At 47.8% G+C, this 20,763-nt stretch overlaps 5 protein-coding genes across 5 annotated transcripts; 3 read left to right on the top strand and 2 right to left on the bottom strand.

Annotated features, from left to right (window-relative positions):
- The first annotated feature begins 1,200 nt into the window (after positions 1-1,200).
- BKA55DRAFT_560133 (uncharacterized protein) lies at positions 1,201-2,389 on the top strand. The gene has a single exon (XM_046192072.1). It carries the CDS (start codon positions 1,364-1,366, stop codon positions 2,231-2,233), a length of 870 nt encoding a protein of 289 aa, XP_046052892.1. The 5' UTR covers positions 1,201-1,363; the 3' UTR covers positions 2,234-2,389.
- Positions 2,390-4,878, bottom strand: BKA55DRAFT_560130 (MBOAT, membrane-bound O-acyltransferase family-domain-containing protein). The gene is made up of 4 exons (XM_046192071.1): positions 4,376-4,878; positions 3,684-4,324; positions 2,761-3,622; positions 2,390-2,705 (listed from the first exon to the last, which is right to left on the bottom strand). The coding sequence occupies exons 1-4, from the start codon at positions 4,629-4,631 to the stop codon at positions 2,599-2,601; spliced, it is 1,866 nt and encodes a 621-aa protein (XP_046052891.1). The 5' UTR covers positions 4,632-4,878; the 3' UTR covers positions 2,390-2,598.
- Positions 4,879-6,496: 1,618 nt separating this feature from the next.
- Positions 6,497-8,702, bottom strand: BKA55DRAFT_560128 (uncharacterized protein). Its single transcript, XM_046192070.1, has 6 exons — positions 8,552-8,702; positions 8,348-8,487; positions 7,957-8,297; positions 7,622-7,911; positions 7,125-7,571; positions 6,497-7,076 (listed from the first exon to the last, which is right to left on the bottom strand). The coding sequence occupies exons 1-6, from the start codon at positions 8,597-8,599 to the stop codon at positions 6,609-6,611; spliced, it is 1,734 nt and encodes a 577-aa protein (XP_046052890.1). The 5' UTR covers positions 8,600-8,702; the 3' UTR covers positions 6,497-6,608.
- A 526-nt stretch (positions 8,703-9,228) lies between these two features.
- On the top strand, positions 9,229-13,894 carry BKA55DRAFT_686587 (ABC-2 type transporter-domain-containing protein; the record flags this gene model as incomplete). Its single annotated transcript, XM_046198955.1, has 6 exons — positions 9,229-10,296; positions 10,344-11,873; positions 11,922-12,860; positions 12,911-13,144; positions 13,200-13,429; positions 13,480-13,894. 6 exons carry the CDS (start codon positions 9,229-9,231, stop codon positions 13,892-13,894), a joined length of 4,416 nt encoding a protein of 1,471 aa, XP_046052889.1.
- Positions 13,895-18,618: 4,724 nt separating this feature from the next.
- BKA55DRAFT_661271 (amino acid permease/ SLC12A domain-containing protein) lies at positions 18,619-20,691 on the top strand. Its single transcript, XM_046197580.1, has 2 exons — positions 18,619-19,361; positions 19,410-20,691. The coding sequence occupies exons 1-2, from the start codon at positions 18,859-18,861 to the stop codon at positions 20,599-20,601; spliced, it is 1,695 nt and encodes a 564-aa protein (XP_046052888.1). The 5' UTR covers positions 18,619-18,858; the 3' UTR covers positions 20,602-20,691.
- Positions 20,692-20,763: the final 72 nt, after the last annotated feature.

The following is a 20,763-nucleotide window of genomic DNA, read 5'->3' as shown; positions in this document are numbered from 1 at the left end:
GTAAAGCGCCTGACAATTGCAGACACTGAAATTGCCTCGTTAAATTCACGATATTAACGGAGTCTGCAACACGATTTACCTGTCCTGGCCGATTCTAGTTCAGGGGCATGCATCTGAGGCCCCATGTTGCGTGTTACGCTGGTCGGGCCCCTCAGCCAATAACTCGACTCTAGACGGGGGACTGTAAAAGTTGAATGATTGGGTTGGTGGATACAGCGCCTCAAAGGTCTCGCGATTCAGTCTTTCATATCGCCATTGGATGTCTCACCGGGGAGAATTGCAGCTATCGAGTTTGACCCGAGGAATGCTGAAGGATCATAGGTCTCAGCCGAAAAGACACAACCCTGCCAAGGCAAGGGTCCTGCAGAATGCACGGCTCATCAACTGGACCAGCATTCGAGAAGAAGCAATTCCATTCAGCTGGAGACCTTCGGGAATTGCTGCCCACTCAATATAAAACTCAAAAACTCAATCGCTGACCGACATTCCTGTTGAGTTTCTCCAACGGTAATAACTTGAAGGAGAATTTCTTGGGTTATGCTTGTTCAGGGGCATGACCCTCATGGCCTCGTATCAGATATACAAGAGCAATTAACCTCCACTCAAAATCATGGATGTCCTGTTGTCGGCAGTGTAATAGAGTTCAGTAGCAAGCGCTAAAGGCACTCTCCGTTGTCAGGCTGTTGATCGAACAGGAGCTTCCGTTTACAGTAGACAGCTTCATCTCATCTCTGATAAATGATATACGAGATTACAGGCTGAATCTCTGCGACAGCTGGATGTATGCACCGTGACTGAATCATGGAATATGCTTGGAGTCTTCAGCTGCTGAGAAAGATGTGATATCTGTCCCCATCCCAAGATTAAAACGCCACAGGAGACTTTCTGGGACAAATCACAAGAACAAAACGTGGAGCTGTTTTAGGCACATTCTTCTCATCTTCACTAATTCTTCATAAAATCGCTTACTTTCTACGGTGTCAGGAGTGTCTTATGGGCCAAGCACAGACTGAACTAGCTGCGCCATCTACTATGGCTTCCATCAGCAGACGAACATGGCACAAGATACCATATAGCCTCCGAATATATCGGAGAGTGAATATAGAAAGTAATAACAAAGTTAAGATTTAAGATTGGCGATATCTGCAAGATTCCAATAGTGCAATTTTATATAAATTTCCCAAGTGAAGCTTTTCATGGCGATAACTGCCCAATCAGGCTAAACCTCCTTCTCGTCATAAGCCACGTCCCTTCGGTTGGGAAAATATCATCACCTCAGCTACAGCTGAACGCACGCAGGGTCCTACACCCAACACATCATAATCGTCATTCGTTACTCCTTACACCGAAAAGAAAGAAAAAAATGGCCCCCAAGAACCCCTTCAGGTTCGGCCATGATCTCTGGGATCCTTCCAATCGCTTCGAAACATCCTGGCTCTTGAACCCGTGGCTTCTCTTCGCCTTCCGTGCTGTTATCAGTGTGTACGCTTTCGTTACGCGCTTCTTCATCATTGGATGGCAATGTACGCACGACGAACTCGGTGGTTGTAGGGATGTTGGTAGATCCTTCAGCTACTTCACCATTTTGACGTACTGGGGCATCGCTTTCTACTTTGCTGTTGCGGCAGTTCATACCGTCACGTACGCTCTTCGAGGTCGATCGCTACTCGATAGCCTCCCGCGACCGCTGCAGGCGCTTCATGCGCTGTTCTACTCGACCATTGTCACGTATCCGTTCCTCGTCACGATAGTATATTGGGTAGTCTTGTATAAGGGACCTTGGTTTCCTGAGGAGTTCAATGCCTGGAGCAACATCAGCCAGCATGGCTTGAACAGCCTCTTTGCGCTTTTCGAAATCATCATTCCCCGAACGAATCCCCCTCAGTGGGTGCACATTACGTGGTTGATCTTCATTCTTGCGCTTTACCTTGCCCTTGCGTACCTCACCCACGCGACGCAGGGGTTCTACGTATACAACTTCCTAGATTATCAAGATGTTGGCGGACGAGGCATTGTTGCAGGATACATTTTGGGCATAGCAGTTGGAATAGTCATCATCTTCTGCATTGTCTGGTGCATCATCTGGGTTCGACGCTGGTTGACGGAGACGAAGCTTGGTATGGATGGCAAGTTTGCACAGCAGCCTGCCGATACCAACGATATTGAGTTGGCTTCTTCTGGTAATAAGTACGCTATTGGAAACCATCCCGAAGCACAGGACAGGGTGTATTGAGCTTATCTATTATCATTATTGGGAATATGGAGTGTTGGAGAGCGTTGCAAGGCGTTGTGTGTGGGCATTTCCTAATCAAACAGAGCGACCTTCATAAATACCCTTTACCCGAACATGAGATATCGCGAAGCGTGGTTAATTTGTAATAGTTAATGACATTAATAAAACCCCTACAAGACGCGAGACACGATGGAAGCAATCTGTGCATGAACAGATCCGATCTAAACAGTATTTTGAGCCTCATGTTTTCTTGCTCATAGCCATCCAAATGATCCACTACCTTTGAGCCTCATGCTAGTAATAGTATCACAGTATATGTACAACGCCCATGCATCCGTCACGCCGTTACTTCTGACAAACTCCGTCTAGCATTTAACCAAAATCCCACGTCGCTTCTCTGACTCACGAATCTCAAACATGACCTGAATGCCAACGAACAAACAAGAGCACGCTGTAACAAGGAAAATAAGCCCTGTTTGTGTTTGTGTTAGTGATGTGCTTCCACAGAGTCTTTATGTGCCACTTACCTGACCAGTCATGCAAAATGCTCTGGATGATGCTCTGCAAACCGTCCAACCCAACAGCAAAGCCAACCAAGTTGGCTGAAATCATCATGAGTACGTTACCCACGCTGCCTACGCAGCAAAGCATACGGTATGCTGTTGGTCGGTCCTCCCACTTGCTCTTGGGGAACATGGCCGCCGCAATCCACTCCGGTACCATGAACAGAACAATCAGCCAGCCCCAGATTAGCAGGCGGAGCTGAATGTCGTGCCAGAGTGCCACGAACGTGAATACAAGAAGGAATGTCACAATGGACCGCACAGTGGACCGCCAGTTACGGAACGATGAGCCGCCTAGGGGTATGTAGATGTACCTGATCAACCAGCGGTTATACGAACGGTGCCATGCTCTCCAGAAGAGCTGTGTGCTGTAGTTGTTGCTCACACAGCGAACCATGTTTTCAGGCGGATCTATCCCATCAACCAATGACCAAAGTCGGAACATACGCCAAGGGATCAGAAGCTTCAGCCAGATGATATGGAGGTTCATGAAGGACAGCATTGACAATTGTGCTGCCGTATACGAACTCCAATCAGGCTTTCCTTTGCTAATCGCACCAACCCAGTCATAGTGCAGAATGACCTCCATTGACAGCAGGACCAAGAGGAAGCGGATACCGTATCGGATTGTTCGGTTTGTTTCGATACTGGCAGCTCGGTACTTCGACTGTGAGATGTAGTCATTAAACGTGATGATAGGTCCTGTCAGGTAGAGCGGCGCATAGATGGCATATGCCACATAGTTGCGGAAGTTGAAGTCTCGGGGCTCTGCAGAGATGCTGACACGATCTCTTTCAGAGAGGTTTGCTGGGTCCAGTTGCTTCTTCTTTAAGCATCAGAGCATGATCAGAAATAATTCCCAACTCCTAAGCAATATAGTAACTTACCTCGAGCGCATTCGAGTTGCCACGATCAATACTCCAATAGTAGTCCAAGTTGAAACTGATAAGACGTAGAATAGTGAGGTTGAAGAGAACCTCCCAACGTGCTAAAATTCCTTGGAATGTGCTATCCATACGAGCTCCCAAGTTCATCAAATCCGAGTTAAGGAGTCTCATTTTGTTCTTATACAGGCCCATTTGTGGGGGTGAAATGAAGCTAAATAGAACCCGGAACCGCCATCCTTCGGTCAATTCGTTGGCGAACAAGATCGCAATGTTGAAGATCCAGGTAGCGGCCGGAACATATCGTCGAGGAAGCTTGGTCGCAAGCTGAAAATTGGTCCAGAGGATGAAAAAGATCTTGAACGCGGAAAGACCATGTAAGGCGAACAAGAATATGAATGCGAATAGAAAATCGAAGGATGCTCGCTGGTCTAGTCGGTTGCGTCCTCCCTGGCTCCGCTCGGGCAATGGCTTGTACTTGTTCCAAAGCTTCCTCAGCAGCGGGTGGAAAAGAAGAAGAGAGCCCATATAAGGCATGTTCTCGCGGAATACACCATATTGCGCATCGGAAACGTCGATCTGTCGTCCAGGAATCCAGCCTGGGGATAGCCATCGCTTGAATTTGGGGTATCGAGGGTCAGATTCTGGTCTTTGTTAGCCTAAGGGCCGCAGAAAACACAGCGATAGAAATATACCTCGCGAGACATCGTATGTGATCCAGAACATGTAAGGAATAGCTACAGCAAAGACAACATAGTAAAGGCAGAACTCGGGCGTCTTCCATTTCGACGGTTGCGCTCTGCTCCGCTCCTTCGCTGCAGAATCCTTCTTTATGCTCGAATCTAATCGCGCTTCGATGACGTTTTGGTAGGGGGTAGAAGAGGCTGTAGTGAATCGTGTGTCGAGAGTATCATGGTCGTAGAGACTGCTTAAGAAAGCTAGAGGACCCATGATGGCGGTGGTCCTGGGTCAATGCGACAAACTTCTTAGCGCATGGCGGAACACGTGGAAGGAGAGTAATTGCCACGAAGTAGAAGAATTGAACAGATGCGAAAAAGCGAGCGTGAGAAGAGATAAAAGCAGGTCGCACGTGTAAAGAAATTGATGCAGTCGTGGCCTTCGTGGGGTGCGTGAGATGGAGCTAGTGGTGTTCACAAAAAGGGACCTCCCACCGATCCGAGGCACGGTTCAAGGTGGGCTGCCCTCCACTCAGTGGCTGCAGGGGGTTGAAGCTCCAAGGGGAAGCCCCTGACGAGGGAAATAGGGAGACTGTCACTCGTCCGCTTGGCTTTTGAGTTGGGGCCTGACCTAACATTAGAACTCACTTTAATATCAGACTGAATCTAGACGACGTTTGAAGACGATAATAATTTTATTTTTGCCTTTCATCTTTGCCCACACGCATCATCATGATAGTGTTTGGATGAGAATTATTCAGGATCGAAAGCAAGTTTAGGGTAGGCAGTTCGAAAAAAGGCAGCCATCCAGGAGCTGGATGTTGCAGGTCACAATGGCACAATGCAAGCTCATGAATATGTCTAACTACAAACATGTTGCCACAACAGCAGTGATACAGCCTTTAGTGTATTGAAAAGATATTATTTTTGGTCTTAATGCTGTAGTTTTGCGTGTCATGTGTTTTCAATTCACAATCAAGCATTCAGTTACTTTCTGAACTGCACTTTGTAAGGAAGATCCAACCAACAAGCATCCATACATACACAATGTTTCAATAACGACTTCACCGATGTATCACTGAAAACATGATGGATGCTGAGTTTCAATCATGGTGTCTGGCTACTGCATCAACTTCACCTCAGAGTTCATCCATCGGATAGGTCGAATGTCTGAGTTACCACCAATTTGAAATAAGGAAAGCAACCAACTTAAAGATATACTGTAAGAACCATAGAAAGGTCGCCCTAGGACTTACAAAATGGTTCGGAAGGTTCCTCAAAGCTATTCAGCTTTGGCTGACGTAGTTGCTGATGCCTATGCTGAGCGTCCAACTCACGATGAAGACAGAGTCTAGAATCATGATATTGAATTACACGGCACAATCAGTATGCTGGAGCAATACACAAACCGTCACACTCGGAACTTTAGCATCATATGATGGGTTAGAATACTAGAGTACAGCTTGGAAATGATTCTGGCAAACTTGCCTATCATGTGCCAACTGGCAAATCACAACATTTTGTAACGATGAGCAAATGGGTAGAAGAAGATGGCAAAACTTTGGGGCTCTTTTGGTTTATAAGTATGTGTTGATTTGATTATTCAATTAGTCTCCCGTTATTATTGTTTAATACCATATCTAAATTTCTATCAACAAATCTCATCTCAACTCGCAAGACACTGAAACATCTCATCCCTATCCTCACTTCAGCAAACCGAAACCAACCATCTCATCAATCATCGACCCTCTTATCCAAAATGTGCAACTGGAACATCTATCTCTGGAAGTGCAACTGCTGGACCCTGGTCATCAAAGAGCCATGCCACTCTCGCCGCCAGCAGAAAACAGCCAACTGCAACCAGATCCAACAGGTGCGAAAAGAATGGGTTCACATTCAGGATAAACCATGCGTGAACCACCGAGCGAACCCGGATCTCTACATCAATGGACCGACTGCCAAGTGGGAGGATATAGAATCTACTGCTTATCAGAATGCGAAGTCTCATGCTGAAAGGGGAGAGTTTCCCGACTTTGCTGAAATCAGCACTTGATTGACCAGTTATCTGATATATGGTCGGCTCATTATTGGGCTTTTGTGAACGAAAGGCCGGCCATACCTTTGACATGATGGTATGGGATTGGGATTGGTAGCTTTATTATTATCATTAATCTAAAGACTTTTCGTCCGCTCCTGAATATTGACTATGGTAAAATTTCGTCCTAGCATGGGTGTATTATCATCTGGGAGTCTATTTCTCCAATTTCTTACGAATCTCCTCATTGATACTCTGCATTGCCTTCACCAAAGGCATAACATCCCGATTTCCTCTACACAGTAAGGTTGATTGATCGCTCAACCGTTCAAGTGCTTTAATATCTGCCATGTAAGAGTGAGGATCCTCAGCTCGCAGTATCGTATTGGCCAGGTAGGCAAACGCGACGAAGCATCTGTATGCACCAAACAATGCTGTCATTGTTACTCCGTAAGGGTATATCACCAATAACCGATTGAGAGCCGCAATAACACAGCGGGCGGCGTCTTCCACTATGGGAGAGTCTGGGATATCTAAATCTGTTGTTGGGGGTCTTGGAGATGTCGAGTTCAGAAGAGCCATCTTGCGAAACATGTAGATGATGGAAGTGTAGCCTGTCAAGATGACATCGACTACAACCCAAATATCTTGCTCGTTATCTTGAGCACCTTCCAGCCATTCAGTCTGATAATAGTCAGCAAAAAGGTTTATCCTCATACCGCAATATCTTACCAGCTGCCATTCAGTGAAGATCTGTTGCATCTCGCGACAAAGATCTTCCGTCTTAGCCACAATCTCAGGCTTGGTAGTGTTCTCTGGGTCATCGAGCATAGCAAAGAACCGAGCGATGATAAGACTGACTCGCGAACTGGCCAAGAATGCAATAGTCTGCATTCCCTGTGGCAGCGGTCCCGAATCTGGGTCCAGCCATGGCAGATTGACCTTCCATATGTCGTTGGTGATAACCGGAGGGGTATTGAGCATGAGTCGATAGAATAGATCAATTTGAATGACCTCCCAAAAACCTCGTCTCTCATTATCGCACGTGGCTTCGCTGAAAAACGTGTTGTTTTCGTCCGAGTCTAGCTTGTGAAGGTTGAGAGTCTGGCAATATTCGCATGCGAGTTTGAACATCCTCCAAGCAAGGTCGTAATCGAAGAACTCAGCAGCCATGCGGCTCTAAATGGCGTTGTTAGATCGCAAGGAGAGATTGCGTGATAGAGACTTACTGTAAAGAGAGCAGCGATTAGATCCGTCATGGTTCCCGATGCTTCTCGTTCCCAGCTGGGTACTGCGCGCAAACATCCCAGGTAGCTTGAGTTCATGTACCCCAAACTCGAAGTAGATGTAATGTTACTGGCTTTTAAGCTGCAGCCATGATACATAATGCAGTAGTATATAACAAGGATGACCGGATCAACGTGGATGTGTGGTAGATTGATGATGTCGGGAATCAAGTCGATGATTCGTCTGTCCAACAAGCTTAGGAACATGCAAGCGGGCATGTGCTGAAAATAGTCTAACAATGTCAGCCAACATCGATGATTGCATGGAAAAAACGTACTGGAAACCCAAGTCTTGGCCAAGTTTGTGGGAATGTCTATTGAACTGGTAATGACTGTAGAGCCAAACGACCTCTTCCTCAGTTCCTGAACATGGTCGACTGCATCCTTCAGCACAGTCATAGCATCCATCTCACGACCGGGATTGTGAGGAGTCAAGGCACTGGACTCATGACCATTAGTGCTGAAAGCCACCGGCGAAGAAGAGATCTCAGAGCCATCGCCAGAGGGTGTTGGTATCGATTGACCGTTGGTAGATGACGGCCCAGCAACAGTCTGTGCCTCGAGGCGCTGCAAGCGATCAAGGATAGTCGACAGAGCAGCATTGGAACCATCCCCCGAGCTGAAAGAGTCAATGACCAATATTCAACGATTACAATCAAGACTACTCACAGGGCTGGGTCGATCAATGGCCGCGCAGACCTCCTCTTGACCCGAACAGGATACACACATTCTAGATCATTTGGCTTGCAGCGACCACACTGTGGCATAACACGATTGCATCGGACTTTACGTTCCTTGCATCTCTTGCACTGCAGCCATATCAGATACAGCTCGGAATCATATTCAGCTCGGTAGTTGAGAAAGGGAGCTCACAGAAAGACGATTGAGTTGTTCCGATCCGGTGACCCCGGAAGACGACATGTTGAAGAGCCTCAAGATCAATTGACAGAAAAGTCCGAGATGAATCTGGTATGATGAGCCCAAGATCAGACGATGGCGGAGATTCGGTCTTATCTACCCCCGCAGTCGGGTAAAGAACAATACGAAGAAAACCAGTACGTAAAACCACACTATTAAAAATAACAATACAAAGCCACAGGGGTGCAGTAAACTCAAAATGGACTGTGTTTGCCCAGGTTCAAGTGAACGCCACTTACCAGTTCAGGTATATTTACGAGAAGTCTTGGCATATAAGCGTCCGAAAGTCTGTGCCAAGTCTGGGGTTCTCACCTGGAGCCTCGGACTTTCAAAGTCCGAATTGCTTCAATGATCCACAGACTGTGGGAATACCCAGATGGGCCAACATGGGGCTTTATGGGGTTGTATAAGTTAAGTTTTCTTTGTCTTTGACTCATATTTCATCAAATAAATACTTGGTTCTTTGCTTAGAGGTTCTTCTCTCAAACATCTTCATGCTCTTCAAGCTCTAACAGTTCTTCAATTACAGGCTAAGCCATCGTTGGTCCTGAATCTTCAATTTCAGCCTCATTATCATTCATATACACCGGAGGCATCACCAATTAGAATCCCATCTTCAAAGATAATTCACGATGGCAACCAGCCCACAGCTCAGCTCTGGGGCTGGTACCCCCAAGCCATTCTACCACAACGACATCGGCTCAACATGCTCAACCCACGTCTGCACCGAGAAGAACACTGAAGTTCCCATGAGTGAAGACGACGAATACCAAAACAATGAAGAAGTTGTACAACTGGCTCGAGAACTCACAAGGCGATCGAGTGCAGCACCAGGGACTCTCTTCCCTCAGGCAAGCGGTCCATTGAACCCCAGCAGTGCAAGCTTCAATGCCAAAAAATGGGCAAAAGCGTTCTATGACCTACGGACTGATACGTCTGAAGGAAACCCACCAAGAACAACTGGTGTGGCTTTTAGAAACTTGAACGTATTCGGTTTTGGATCAGATACAGACTTCCAGAAGAGTGTGGGCAACATCTTCCTTGAGGCTGGTACCATGGTCAAGAAGCTTCTGCATGATAAGCAAAGAAGAGTCGATATCTTGCAAAATCTGGAGGGTGTTGTGCAGAGCGGAGAGATGTTGGCTGTGCTTGGTCCTCCAGGTTCAGGCTGTTCGACATTTCTCAAGACTATCGCTGGCGACACACACGGATTCCACATTGACGATTCATCAGAGATCAACTACTCCGGTATTCGACCTGAAGAAATGCGCTCAACTTTCCGCGGCGAGGCCATTTATACAGCTGAAGTTGACCATCACTTTGCGCATCTCACAGTAGGCGACACACTCTACTTCGCCGCGCGAGCTCGCTGTCCAAAGAATATCCCAGAAGGTATTTCTCGACGGGAATATGCAGAGCATTTACGAGATGTCACTATGGCCATGTTTGGTATCTCTCACACAAAGAATACTCGCGTGGGAGATGACTTTGTGAGAGGTGTTAGTGGAGGCGAGAGGAAACGAGTGACGATTGCAGAGGCAGCGTTGAGCTATTCGCCGCTTCAATGTTGGGATAATAGCACGAGAGGTCTTGATAGTGCTAATGCGCTTGAGTTTTGTCGGACGTTGAGAACGCAGGCTGATGTTATGGGGTGTACTTCTGCTGTGGCTATTTACCAAGCGTCTCAGGATGCTTATGATGTGAGTCTCGAGTAAGTATGATGATGGACTTCAACTGACTGGTGCAGGTATTCGACAAAGTACTCGTGTTATACCAAGGAAGACAAATATTCTTTGGCAAGACGAAAGAAGCAAAAGCCTACTTCGAAGGTTTAGGCTTCGTCTGTCCTGAACAGCAGACCACAGCCGATTTCTTAACATCCATGACAAGCCACCAGGAACGAATCATCCGCGAAGGATACGAAGGCAAAGCTCCCCGATCACCAGACGAGTTTGCGCAAGCTTGGAAAGACAGCGTCCACCGACAACATCTTCTCACTGAGATGGACGAGTACACCGAGCGACATCCTTTCGGAGGCGAACACTACGAAAAGTTCGTTGATTCAAGGAAGAGAGACCAGTCCAAGTCGCAGCGCATCAAATCACCATTTACCTTATCTTACATGGAGCAGATGAGACTTACACTTGGCCGAAGCTGGGTGATGCTCAAAGCCGATCCTAGCGTAACAGTTACTCTCCTGCTATGCAACCTTGTCGAGTCTCTTGTCATCGGAAGTATCTTCTACAATCTTCCCGAAGACACAGGGGCATTTCTCAAACGCGGACTACTCATCTTCTTCATTCTTTTGATGAACGCTTACAACAACATCTTGGAAATCATGACCCTCTATGCCAAACGAAACATCGTCGAGAAACACGCGCGCTATGCTCTATATCACCCAAGCGCCGAGGCCCTTTCATCGATGGTAGTAGATTTACCATACAAGATCTTCAACACGATCATGATGAATACGACGATGTACTGGATGGGAAACCTTCGTCAAGACGCCGGCCACTTTTTCTTCTTCCTCTTGGTTTCCTTCGTGACGACGTTGAGTTTCTCAATGCTCTTTCGTCTCATCGCGTCTCTTACCAAGACCATCGCTGCGGCTTTGGCTCGAGCTTCGATTCTACTACTAGTTATCGCTCTCTATACCGGCTATGCAATTCCACCTCAGTACATGCCCGTTTGGCTTGGATGGATCCGCTGGATCAACCCGACTTTCTATGGACTCGAAAGTCTTTTCATCAATGAATTTGGAGGCAGAAACTATCCTTGTTCCAACTTTGTACCCAGCGGGCCTGACTATAGCGACATCTCACCATTTTCGCAAGCTTGTGCGGTTCAAGGTTCTGTACCGGGAGAGAACTATGTTCGAGGATCTGCATACCTTGCTTCGGCATACGGCTACATTGACTCTCACAAGTGGCGCGACTTCGCTGTTGTCATCGCCTTCACGATTTTGTTCATGGGTCTTCACTTGATCGCCACAGAGACAATAGCCTCTGAACGTTCAAAGGGCGAGGTTCTCGTGTTTACTCGCAAGGAGATGAAGAAGCACGCCAACAAGGCCTTTGATGATGAGGAGACTGGCAAAGTCAGCGGTGCACAGCTAGCGAGTGGTAATGGTAATGGCGAGGTCACGGATGTCGAGGAACAGACCTCGGTTTTCCACTGGAGGAATGTCTGCTATGATGTCAAGATCAAAGGAGAAACAAGGCGAATTCTGGACCATGTTGACGGTTGGGTGAAGCCGGGCACCCTGACTGCTCTGATGGTAAGAGATGAGCCACATCAAAATGAATAAGTACTAACATGGTAATAGGGTGCCTCCGGCGCTGGTAAGACCACATTACTAGACGTCCTCGCAAGCCGTGTTACAATGGGCGTCGTAACAGGTCAAATGCTCGTTGACGGAAAACTACGAGACGAATCCTTCCAACGCAAAACAGGCTACGTTCAACAGCAAGACCTTCACGTCCACACCCAAACAGTCCGCGAGGCCCTCAACTTCAGCGCCCTTCTTCGCCAACCAGCCCGATATACACGAAAAGAGAAGCTAGATTATGTGGACACCGTGATCAGTCTTCTTGATATGCAGGAATACTCCGATGCTATCATCGGCGTGCCAGGCGAAGGACTCAACGTAGAGCAACGAAAAAGACTGACAATTGGTGTTGAGTTAGCTGCTCGGCCCCAATTGCTGTTGTTTCTGGATGAACCGACTTCTGGACTTGATAGTCAAACGTCTTGGTCTATCTGCAACTTGATGCAAAAACTTACCAACAACGGCCAGGCTATTCTCTGCACGATCCATCAACCTTCAGCTATGTTGTTTCAACGCTTTGATCGACTACTGTTGTTATCACGTGGCAAGACCATCTACTTTGGCGATATTGGCAGGAATTCCAAGGTTCTGGTTGACTACTTTGTTCGCAATGGAGCACCGAAGTGTCCAGTTGGTGTTAATCCCGCTGAGTACATGCTTGAGGTTATTGGAGCGGCTCCGGGAGCTCATACGGAGATCGATTGGCCTGAAGTTTGGGGTAAATCGCGCGAGCATGAGAATGTTCAGCAAGAGCTTGAGCGATTGGCATCTGAAGGGGATGCACAAGCTGTGCTGGATACGCACGATGGAACTGAATATAATGAGTTTGCTGCTACATCATACGTGCAGTATACACAGGTCACAAAGAGGTTGTTCCAGCAGTACTGGAGAAGCCCTGGATATATTTACTCCAAGGTCATCCTGTCTGCAGGTGCAGTAAGTATTCTCTACCACATATATGGGAATGCCACTAATCATGGAAACAGTCTCTCTTCATCGGCTTGTCATTCTTGAATGGTCAAAACACCGAACGAGGTCTCCAGAACCAAATGTTCGGCGTTCTCATCTTCCTCACGATCTTCACCCAGGTTGTCCAGCAGATGCTTCCCGACTACGTCGCCCAACGCACCATGTACGAAGCACGTGAGAGGCCATCGAAGACATACTCTTGGAAGGCATTCATGGTTTCTACAATCTTGGTAGAAGCCGTGTGGAACTCGGTAAGACATTATTTTGTTATGCTGTGTGAGAGAGGTGTTACTGACACATACGTAGCTTATGGCTGTGCTCTCTTTTGTTTGCTGGTATTTCCCGACAGGACTGTACCGCAATGGCTATGCGACTGATACAACGGATGCTCGAAATGTGACCGTGTTTTTGTTTGTGTGGATGTTCTTCATGTTTACTAGCACTTTTGCGCATATGACCATCGCGGGCTTTGAGACTGCTGAAGTTGCGGGCGGTCTCGTTACTCTCATCATGATCATGATGTTTTCTTTCTGCGGGTAAGTCACAAAGTTCCCGGTCACTCGTAACAGCCACTGACTTGTGTTAGCATTCTCGCATCACCAGAAGAACTCCCCGGCTTCTGGATCTTCATGTACCGCGCCTCACCCTTCACATACGTCGTAGAAGGCCTAATGGGTACATCAATGGCGAACGCCGACGCAGGATGCGAGAACAACGAACTGATCACCTTCACTGCACCCAATGGTACAACATGCGGCGAATACATGAAGTCGTACCTGTCCAACGTCGGCGGATACATCGCCAACACTGCTGCGACAGAGTGTCAATACTGCACTATTTCAGACACCAACACGTTTCTGGAGAGTAAGAGCATGAGCTATGGTAATCGATGGAGAAATTTTGGACTTCTTTGGGTTTATTGCGTGTTTAACATTGTGGCGGCGTTTGGGATCTATTGGGTTGTTCGTGTGCCCAAGAATAAAAAGGTGAAGAAGGATTAGATGGACTACATCATACTAGAGCCGGTGTTGGAGATGTTAGATAGAGTGTTCTTTTCCGTATATAAATTTCGGGATTGAGGTGCTGCTGAGCTGAGCTGCAGGACTCTCCTGACCATAATATTGAACATATTGATGAACAATTTTCTACTGCGATGGTTCCAGATCACATAGTCCTGACATCAACAGATTTTGCACCCAGACGAAGGTAAATGGCGCTTGATGCGACACAACCATTATCGCTATGCGATCAGCGGGAAAGCCTGTGGGTGGACTCGACAGCAGGACAGCTATCTTGAATGCGCAGCAATGACAGAGGCATCCCACACCGAGAGATGAGGAAATGAGGATACAGGTAGGAGTTGAACTCTCTTGGAGCCTTGGTGATGGTGAGGAAAGTTCCCTGGATAGTCAGGAATCAAGAGCATTGAAGCACTCAAAATTGCCAGTGCGATTTGAGCGATAGCACACCTGACATTTCCCTCGGCATTGATAGTGTCCCGTGCCCTGGTAGACGATACAGTAACTTTCGTAATCTGCACATCGCCAAATCTTTCCCTCCCTTCCCTCTGGTGTCTTTGCCACAAATGTCTCACGCCAAGAGTCCAGAGTACTCGACTGATTGCTCGCAATCTACAAAGTATGCCAACCTATCTCTACCAACGAAGAACTGTCTCTTACTCCAAATGATCAAGATTTCATTCACGTAACCACAAGTAGCTGGACACATGCACTCACCCAGAGAGCACTGGCTCAAGCTGCCACAAATCGTCGATCAAAGACCTGTCCAGAACGTGGCAACTCCGCCTATCGAACCAAAAAGATGCTGCCTAACCTCGATTTGATACCGTGTGAGGCTCCAAGATAGCTCTAATGCACGGCGTTGGCTTGTGGCCATGATTGGAGCTGCTCCAATGCTCGGGACGGAGATGCGAGAGGAGAGGCTCTTCTCTACCACGTTGGGGAGCTACCGTTTCGACGATCACGCTGATCATTACTTAGAGAATTTACAGTAATATCTTTGTGGATGGATTATGGAAGCTTGTTCATCGGCAATTGCGATATCGACTGCAAATACTGGGCCTGCATGGGTGCCAAGTGAGGATGATTTACCGGTGTGTTGGCAACTTTATCTAAGTGGTTCCATGACATTCAACTTGCATACATGATTCCATCATGCTACTCTTCCGCCCTTTCCGAGAACTGAGGTTGAACAATGGCCACAGGTATCCACTGGTTTCTCCGGGCCTGATAGCCTCAAGTCGAGTATAGCATAGACACCGTCGCCTATCCCTTGAGGCCCAAATGATCACTTTGACTTTAAGTCCCTGGATACATCTGGCTAAACCTGCCTTGAAACGAGTGTGAAGGCCACCCCAAGGCATAGCCGCCGTTGCCCCTGTGTGCTCCAACAGTAGCTGTCAATGTGGAGATGACTACTCCGCCTCCTTTGACATAGACGTCACTTTGCTCCGTCGCGTATTTGGCAGTATCCACAAGCTATCGTGTAGGTCCTCAAGCGATATCAACAAGCTCATCTCAGTGGGCCAGGACCCATTTCTGCCTCCACGCAAGACCCTGAAGACTCCGCCTGAATCCGGGGAAGGCAAATGCCAAGCTCGTAAGACTGAGTGAAGCATAGGCTTGAAGATTAAGACCCTGCTTATTAGCGGAGCCTGGTCCACGCCGTCCTTCCTGTAGCGACAGTCACGTTTGATGTTATGGCAGTATTAGACGGAGGCCCACATAGACTGACGAAATGGCATGAGGGTTAGCCTGGTCAAAGAGCGAGCTGAATACTTCAGAGACGCAAGTGCTGACTTGGATCATGACCCCTGTGAGGTGTCAACTCGACGCGGGGGAGTATTGCAGATAGTTATCAAGCTCCACAAGCTTACTGAACTAACCACGCAGATAGATGTATCGTCCCTTACCACTGTTGGTAATATCACCGCTGTGAATAGTTGGAGTGTCAATGCCGAGTCTGGAGGTATCTCGGGATGAGAACACGGCGCCATATCATATCAACAAGCGTTTGTGGCTGATATCAACTCCCCCGAAGATAAGCTTGGGGTCATTTAGAGCCATGTCACAAATGGTACAGCACTGCGAGAGCTAGGGGTGGGGAATATCGTCGTGGGTTAACGCGGAGTCGATGCCGTTAGCCCGCCGGTCGGGAGATAGACTATGACTTCGCTAGTTCTTTCCCGTCATAAACATGCTATAATCAAGCTACATGAGCTGTTCATGGTCTTCAATCCATCTATCAGGGCGGCGAAAGATGAAGCTCGGGCTGTTGAAGTGGTTGCAGCACAGATCAACAAAGTCCTACGATTTCAACCTTGGTGGTATCACATCCAACGGACCAACTCATGGCATTTCTCATGAAGCCGACGGAGAGCTAATATCTCCCTAGACAGCATTGGAGAAGCCGACATGGTGTATACAGTCTAGCTTGGTATCTCGGGAACGGCTCGGCTAGCGACAATTTTCCTGGACAACTTCCTCCTGAGGCTATTCTCTCCCAACTTTTGGAGTAAAAACGAGGCTGAAGTTTCCTTGCATTCCAGCGCGCATAATACCCCATTGGTTCGTAGACGCCCTTTCCCAACGCCTGCATAACATGGCTTGAGGGAGATCGTCAGTGCCAGAATTGAGGCTCTGGCAGATACAACGACATTTCTCCAAAACAAACCCACGTTTTTCGAGGTGAGACATTCATTTTCAGCTATCGAGCTTGGGATTTATCACCTCCCTGTTTAGGAATGAAGCTTTGATCTAGGTGCGGCGCGGTACGGGGGTCGGGAGAGATTCCGGTGTAGAACTCGGGAGTGATCCCGATCATGTGACCTGAGATCCGTGAGAATAGTTGAGTATGCTTGTTTGATATCATGTTACTGGTCGTGATTCAATGAAGCATGACTTTCTTTATAATCAGTGTGTAATATTTCGAGCATGTTATCAAGTTGAGCTAGGACCACCCAAGCTGTTGGGAGGTAGTACACTCGATATCAGAAATTAGGCTCAAGCTGACATGTAGCTGAAGGAAGCTGTTACTTACGAGATTGGACATTGAGTAAAGGGGATGTGTCTTTCAGCTATGCCCCGGGCCAGACCATAGACGACTCAAACAAGGAAATCAACTGTACTGAAATCTATCAACTCGGAGGTTCGGTATCATAGTCCTCAACGACCATATTGGGAACAGACCGAACAGGCCGATATCGAAAGCTTTTGGATCAAGGAAGCTATACACCAATGAAAGTATATTCTAAGAGACTGAGACGTGTAGATATCTATATCTCGCGCTTCTGCGAGATTCATATGCTAACAATATGCAAATACTGACTGATTTGCATGCCTGATGCTGAGAATTAGCATTAGAAGAATACTACCTGAAGTAAACATTGGGACCATAGATATAAGCTGTGGAACAGCATTATTGAGGACTATTTTCGAGAAAGTAGTTGTGAGTATGAAACAAACAGTGCTTTCCAAGGAGCATACGATACTATCAGGATCACTCGAGAGTCTGGCGATATTAGCCTGATCCAAGCTCCTGGTAATGACTAGCGTGAGTAAACGACGGTCAATATCAAGCCCAAACATCATCATCAATGCATATTATGGACAACTAGGGTGTGTCTCGTCTATACTTGCCAACCTCCTGTCCCTCCACTGTCCAGAGTGGATATCCCTCGAGCGCCAGGCCAAACTCCCTTACTAACCCCATAAGCTATAGCGGACAGTTCAGTGACAATTCGCCGCAATCACCAAGTCAAATTTAGCCAGCTACAAATGTACCAACTCACTCAGGTCGAAATAAGTGCTCTGAATCGGTAATTTCTCAGTGTTTGCCACAATCGATAAGTTAGAGTTTACCATTTCGGCTGGAGAATCCGAATAATTACGGTGTGCGCAGTGGTTCGCCAGCGCCGAGAGCTTCTAGATTGCAACTTAGTGGCGTTCTATTGGAGTCTTTTGGAGAAGAGCAGTGAAGTGGTTGCACCTCTGCGGAGATTCCGTGAGGAGCTGAGCATGAAAGAAGATGGTGGGAAGCTGAGGGGAGAGAGCAAGGTACTTATCTTGCAGGGATCGGGATCGGAATCCGAGGATACGGGTAGACTCTCTTTAGACTCTACAGAGTACAAGGGAGATGATAAGAGACTGACCTAGGTGAGCGATTTTGTGATACCTTAGATAAGTATCCTATCTATAATGGGGCTCGAACAAGACTATTGAGAGAGTATCCATATGGTGGAGAGATATCATCTGTAGATTACCGAGATTCACGTCTTCACAATGAATTACCCTATTCGTATGTTGTTGTGCCACACCAAAACACGTAGAACAAACCCCTCACTTATCACATGCGCAACGCCCAAATACACTCCAAGTCTAGACCAGACGTAGGCAGAGTAGCCGTCCCCCAAACATAAACTAACTAACGATTCAAAAACCTGGGGTCAGAGGCTGCAAGATGACAACAGTGAGTGATTTCCTGACCAATTGCACGACCCCCAAACACACCACATTCCAACGTCTGCACGAGCTAATCGAGTGCCGATACAGGCTTTCCCCAGAACTAGTTCAGTCTTGGTTCGGTGGGACCGAGCTTTCCCCGTGGGGAAGACCCCGGTCGTTCGTTCAGCTCTCCAATCTAATGGCCTTGGGTGCCCCGACTGCAAGGGCCTGGACCCATGGGCTAGGGTGATAGTGCCTAAGCTAGCCTGCAAGATAAGCTCTTGTTCAAGTTACCAACGACACCATGCACGTACTACCTCAGGCATGGTTCACTGTCTGTTATCTCTGCTTCTGCTCGACACTATATAAACCGCCCTGAACCCACTCATTCCTGCCTCCTTCTCCTCAGACCTCGTCTCTAACACCTTCCACCTATCCTTCCCATTCTTCTCCCTCATCACCACTTCTACCTCAGGCTGGTTTCAACCGCCTCTTATTTCACAATGTCAGACGACGAGAAGAGACGAAACTCCGCCTCAAAGGGCAGTGCCGTCGCAGGCGATGCCTCAAGCATTCAATATGTCGACGACCAAGGCATGGGCCATCTTCACCGACGCCTCAACAACCGTCAGATCCAGCTTATCGCCGCTGGTGGTTCCATCGGAACAGCTCTCTTCATCTCCATCGGTGGCGGTCTCGCCAAAGGTGGTCCTGGCAGTCTTCTCATCGCCTTCGCCCTCTACTCCCTCGTTCTCGCCTTAGTCAACAACTCGATCGCTGAGATGAACACATATATGCCCGTCGCCGGTGGATTCGTACGTCTTGCTGGCTACTGGGTCGACGATGCGCTAGGTTTCCTCGCTGGTTGGAACTTCTTCCTCTACGAGGCTCTTATTATTCCCTTTGAGATTACTGCCTTGACATCTGTTATTTCCTTCTGGAACCCCGATGTTCTGAACCCTGGCCCAACCGCTGGTATCTGCGCTGCAGTCATTATCTGCTACGGGTAAGCTTGGCCTCTTCAGCTAATCGAACTATACTGACCATTTTACAGTCTTCTCAATGTTCTCGCCGTTCGATTCTATGGTGAATCCGAGTTCTGGCTCTCAGGCGGAAAGCTCATTCTGATCTTCCTCCTCTTCGCCTTTACATTCGTCACCATGGTTGGAGGAAACCCCCAGCACGACGCCTACGGCTTCCGACATTTCTCCAACCCCGGATCATTCACCACATACCTTAGCCAAGGCGACAAGGGCAGATTTGAGGGTTTCCTCGCCGCCCTCTTCACAGCTGCCTTCACCGTCGTCGGCCCCGAGTATATCTCAATGGTCTCGGCTGAGGCCCAGCGTCCTACATTTACCATCAAGAGCGCCTTTAAGACAGTATACTATCGATTCTGCATCTTCTTCATCTTTGGTGCTCTCGCCGTTGGCATCGTCTGCGCTTACAACGACCCCAAGCTCGTCGACATCTACTTCGGTGCTGGCGGTACTGGCAACGCTGCTTCTTCCCCATATGTCATTGCCATGACCAATCTCGGTATCAAGGGTCTTCCTCATCTCGTCAACTTCCTGATCCTTACATCTATCTTTTCCGCCGGTAACACATACACCTACTGCGCTACCCGAGCTCTCTACTCTTTGGCCCTTGAGGGACGCGCCCCTCGGTTCCTGCGATACTGCAACAAGTCCGGTATTCCCGTCTACTGCTTCTGTGTCACCATGCTCTTCCCCTTCCTGTCCTTCCTCCAGGTTGCCAACGGTTCCGCCAAGGTTCTCGGCTGGTTGATCAGCATCGTCACTGGTGGCGGTCTTATCACCTTCATGATCATGTCCATCACATTCATCAACTACCACCGCGCCTGTGTCGCCCAGGGCGTCGACCGCAAGACCGAGCGACCCTACTACGGCTACTTCCAGCCTTATGGTGCCTACATCGCCCTCGTTGTCCAATTCGTCATCGTTCTCGTCTATGGATACTACGCCTTCCGACCCAAGTTCGACGTTGAGGTGTTCTTCCAGAACTACTCCATGCAGATCCTCGCTATCATCCTCTTCTTTGGTTGGAAGATCCTTAAGAAGACCAAGTACATCCAACCTCACGAGGTTGACTTGGTTTGGGAGCGACCTATGATTGAGGCGTATGAGGCCACCTTTACCGACCCTCCTGTCGGCTTCTGGCACGAGATGGGCCAGTTGGTGATGCCTTGCTTCTTCAAGAGGAGTAAGAGGACTTCAGAAGTTTGAAGCGGGTGCTTCAATTCTTGTATTTGTTTAGCTGGGACATGACTGGATAATATCACTTGCGAGTATAGTTCAATTAACACTGTTAACAACACTTCTCACTCTAATGCTAGATGTGACTTCTAATCATCCTCCTTCATTCTATGATGCGCAGTTGCTAACGTA

Source organism: Fusarium redolens, assembly GCF_020744475.1.
Source record: "Fusarium redolens strain MPI-CAGE-AT-0023 chromosome Unknown BKA55scaffold_4, whole genome shotgun sequence".
Lineage (NCBI taxonomy): Eukaryota > Fungi > Ascomycota > Sordariomycetes > Hypocreales > Nectriaceae > Fusarium > Fusarium redolens.
Note: the sequence above shows the minus strand (reverse complement) of the source record. Positions and strands in the feature narration are given on the sequence as shown.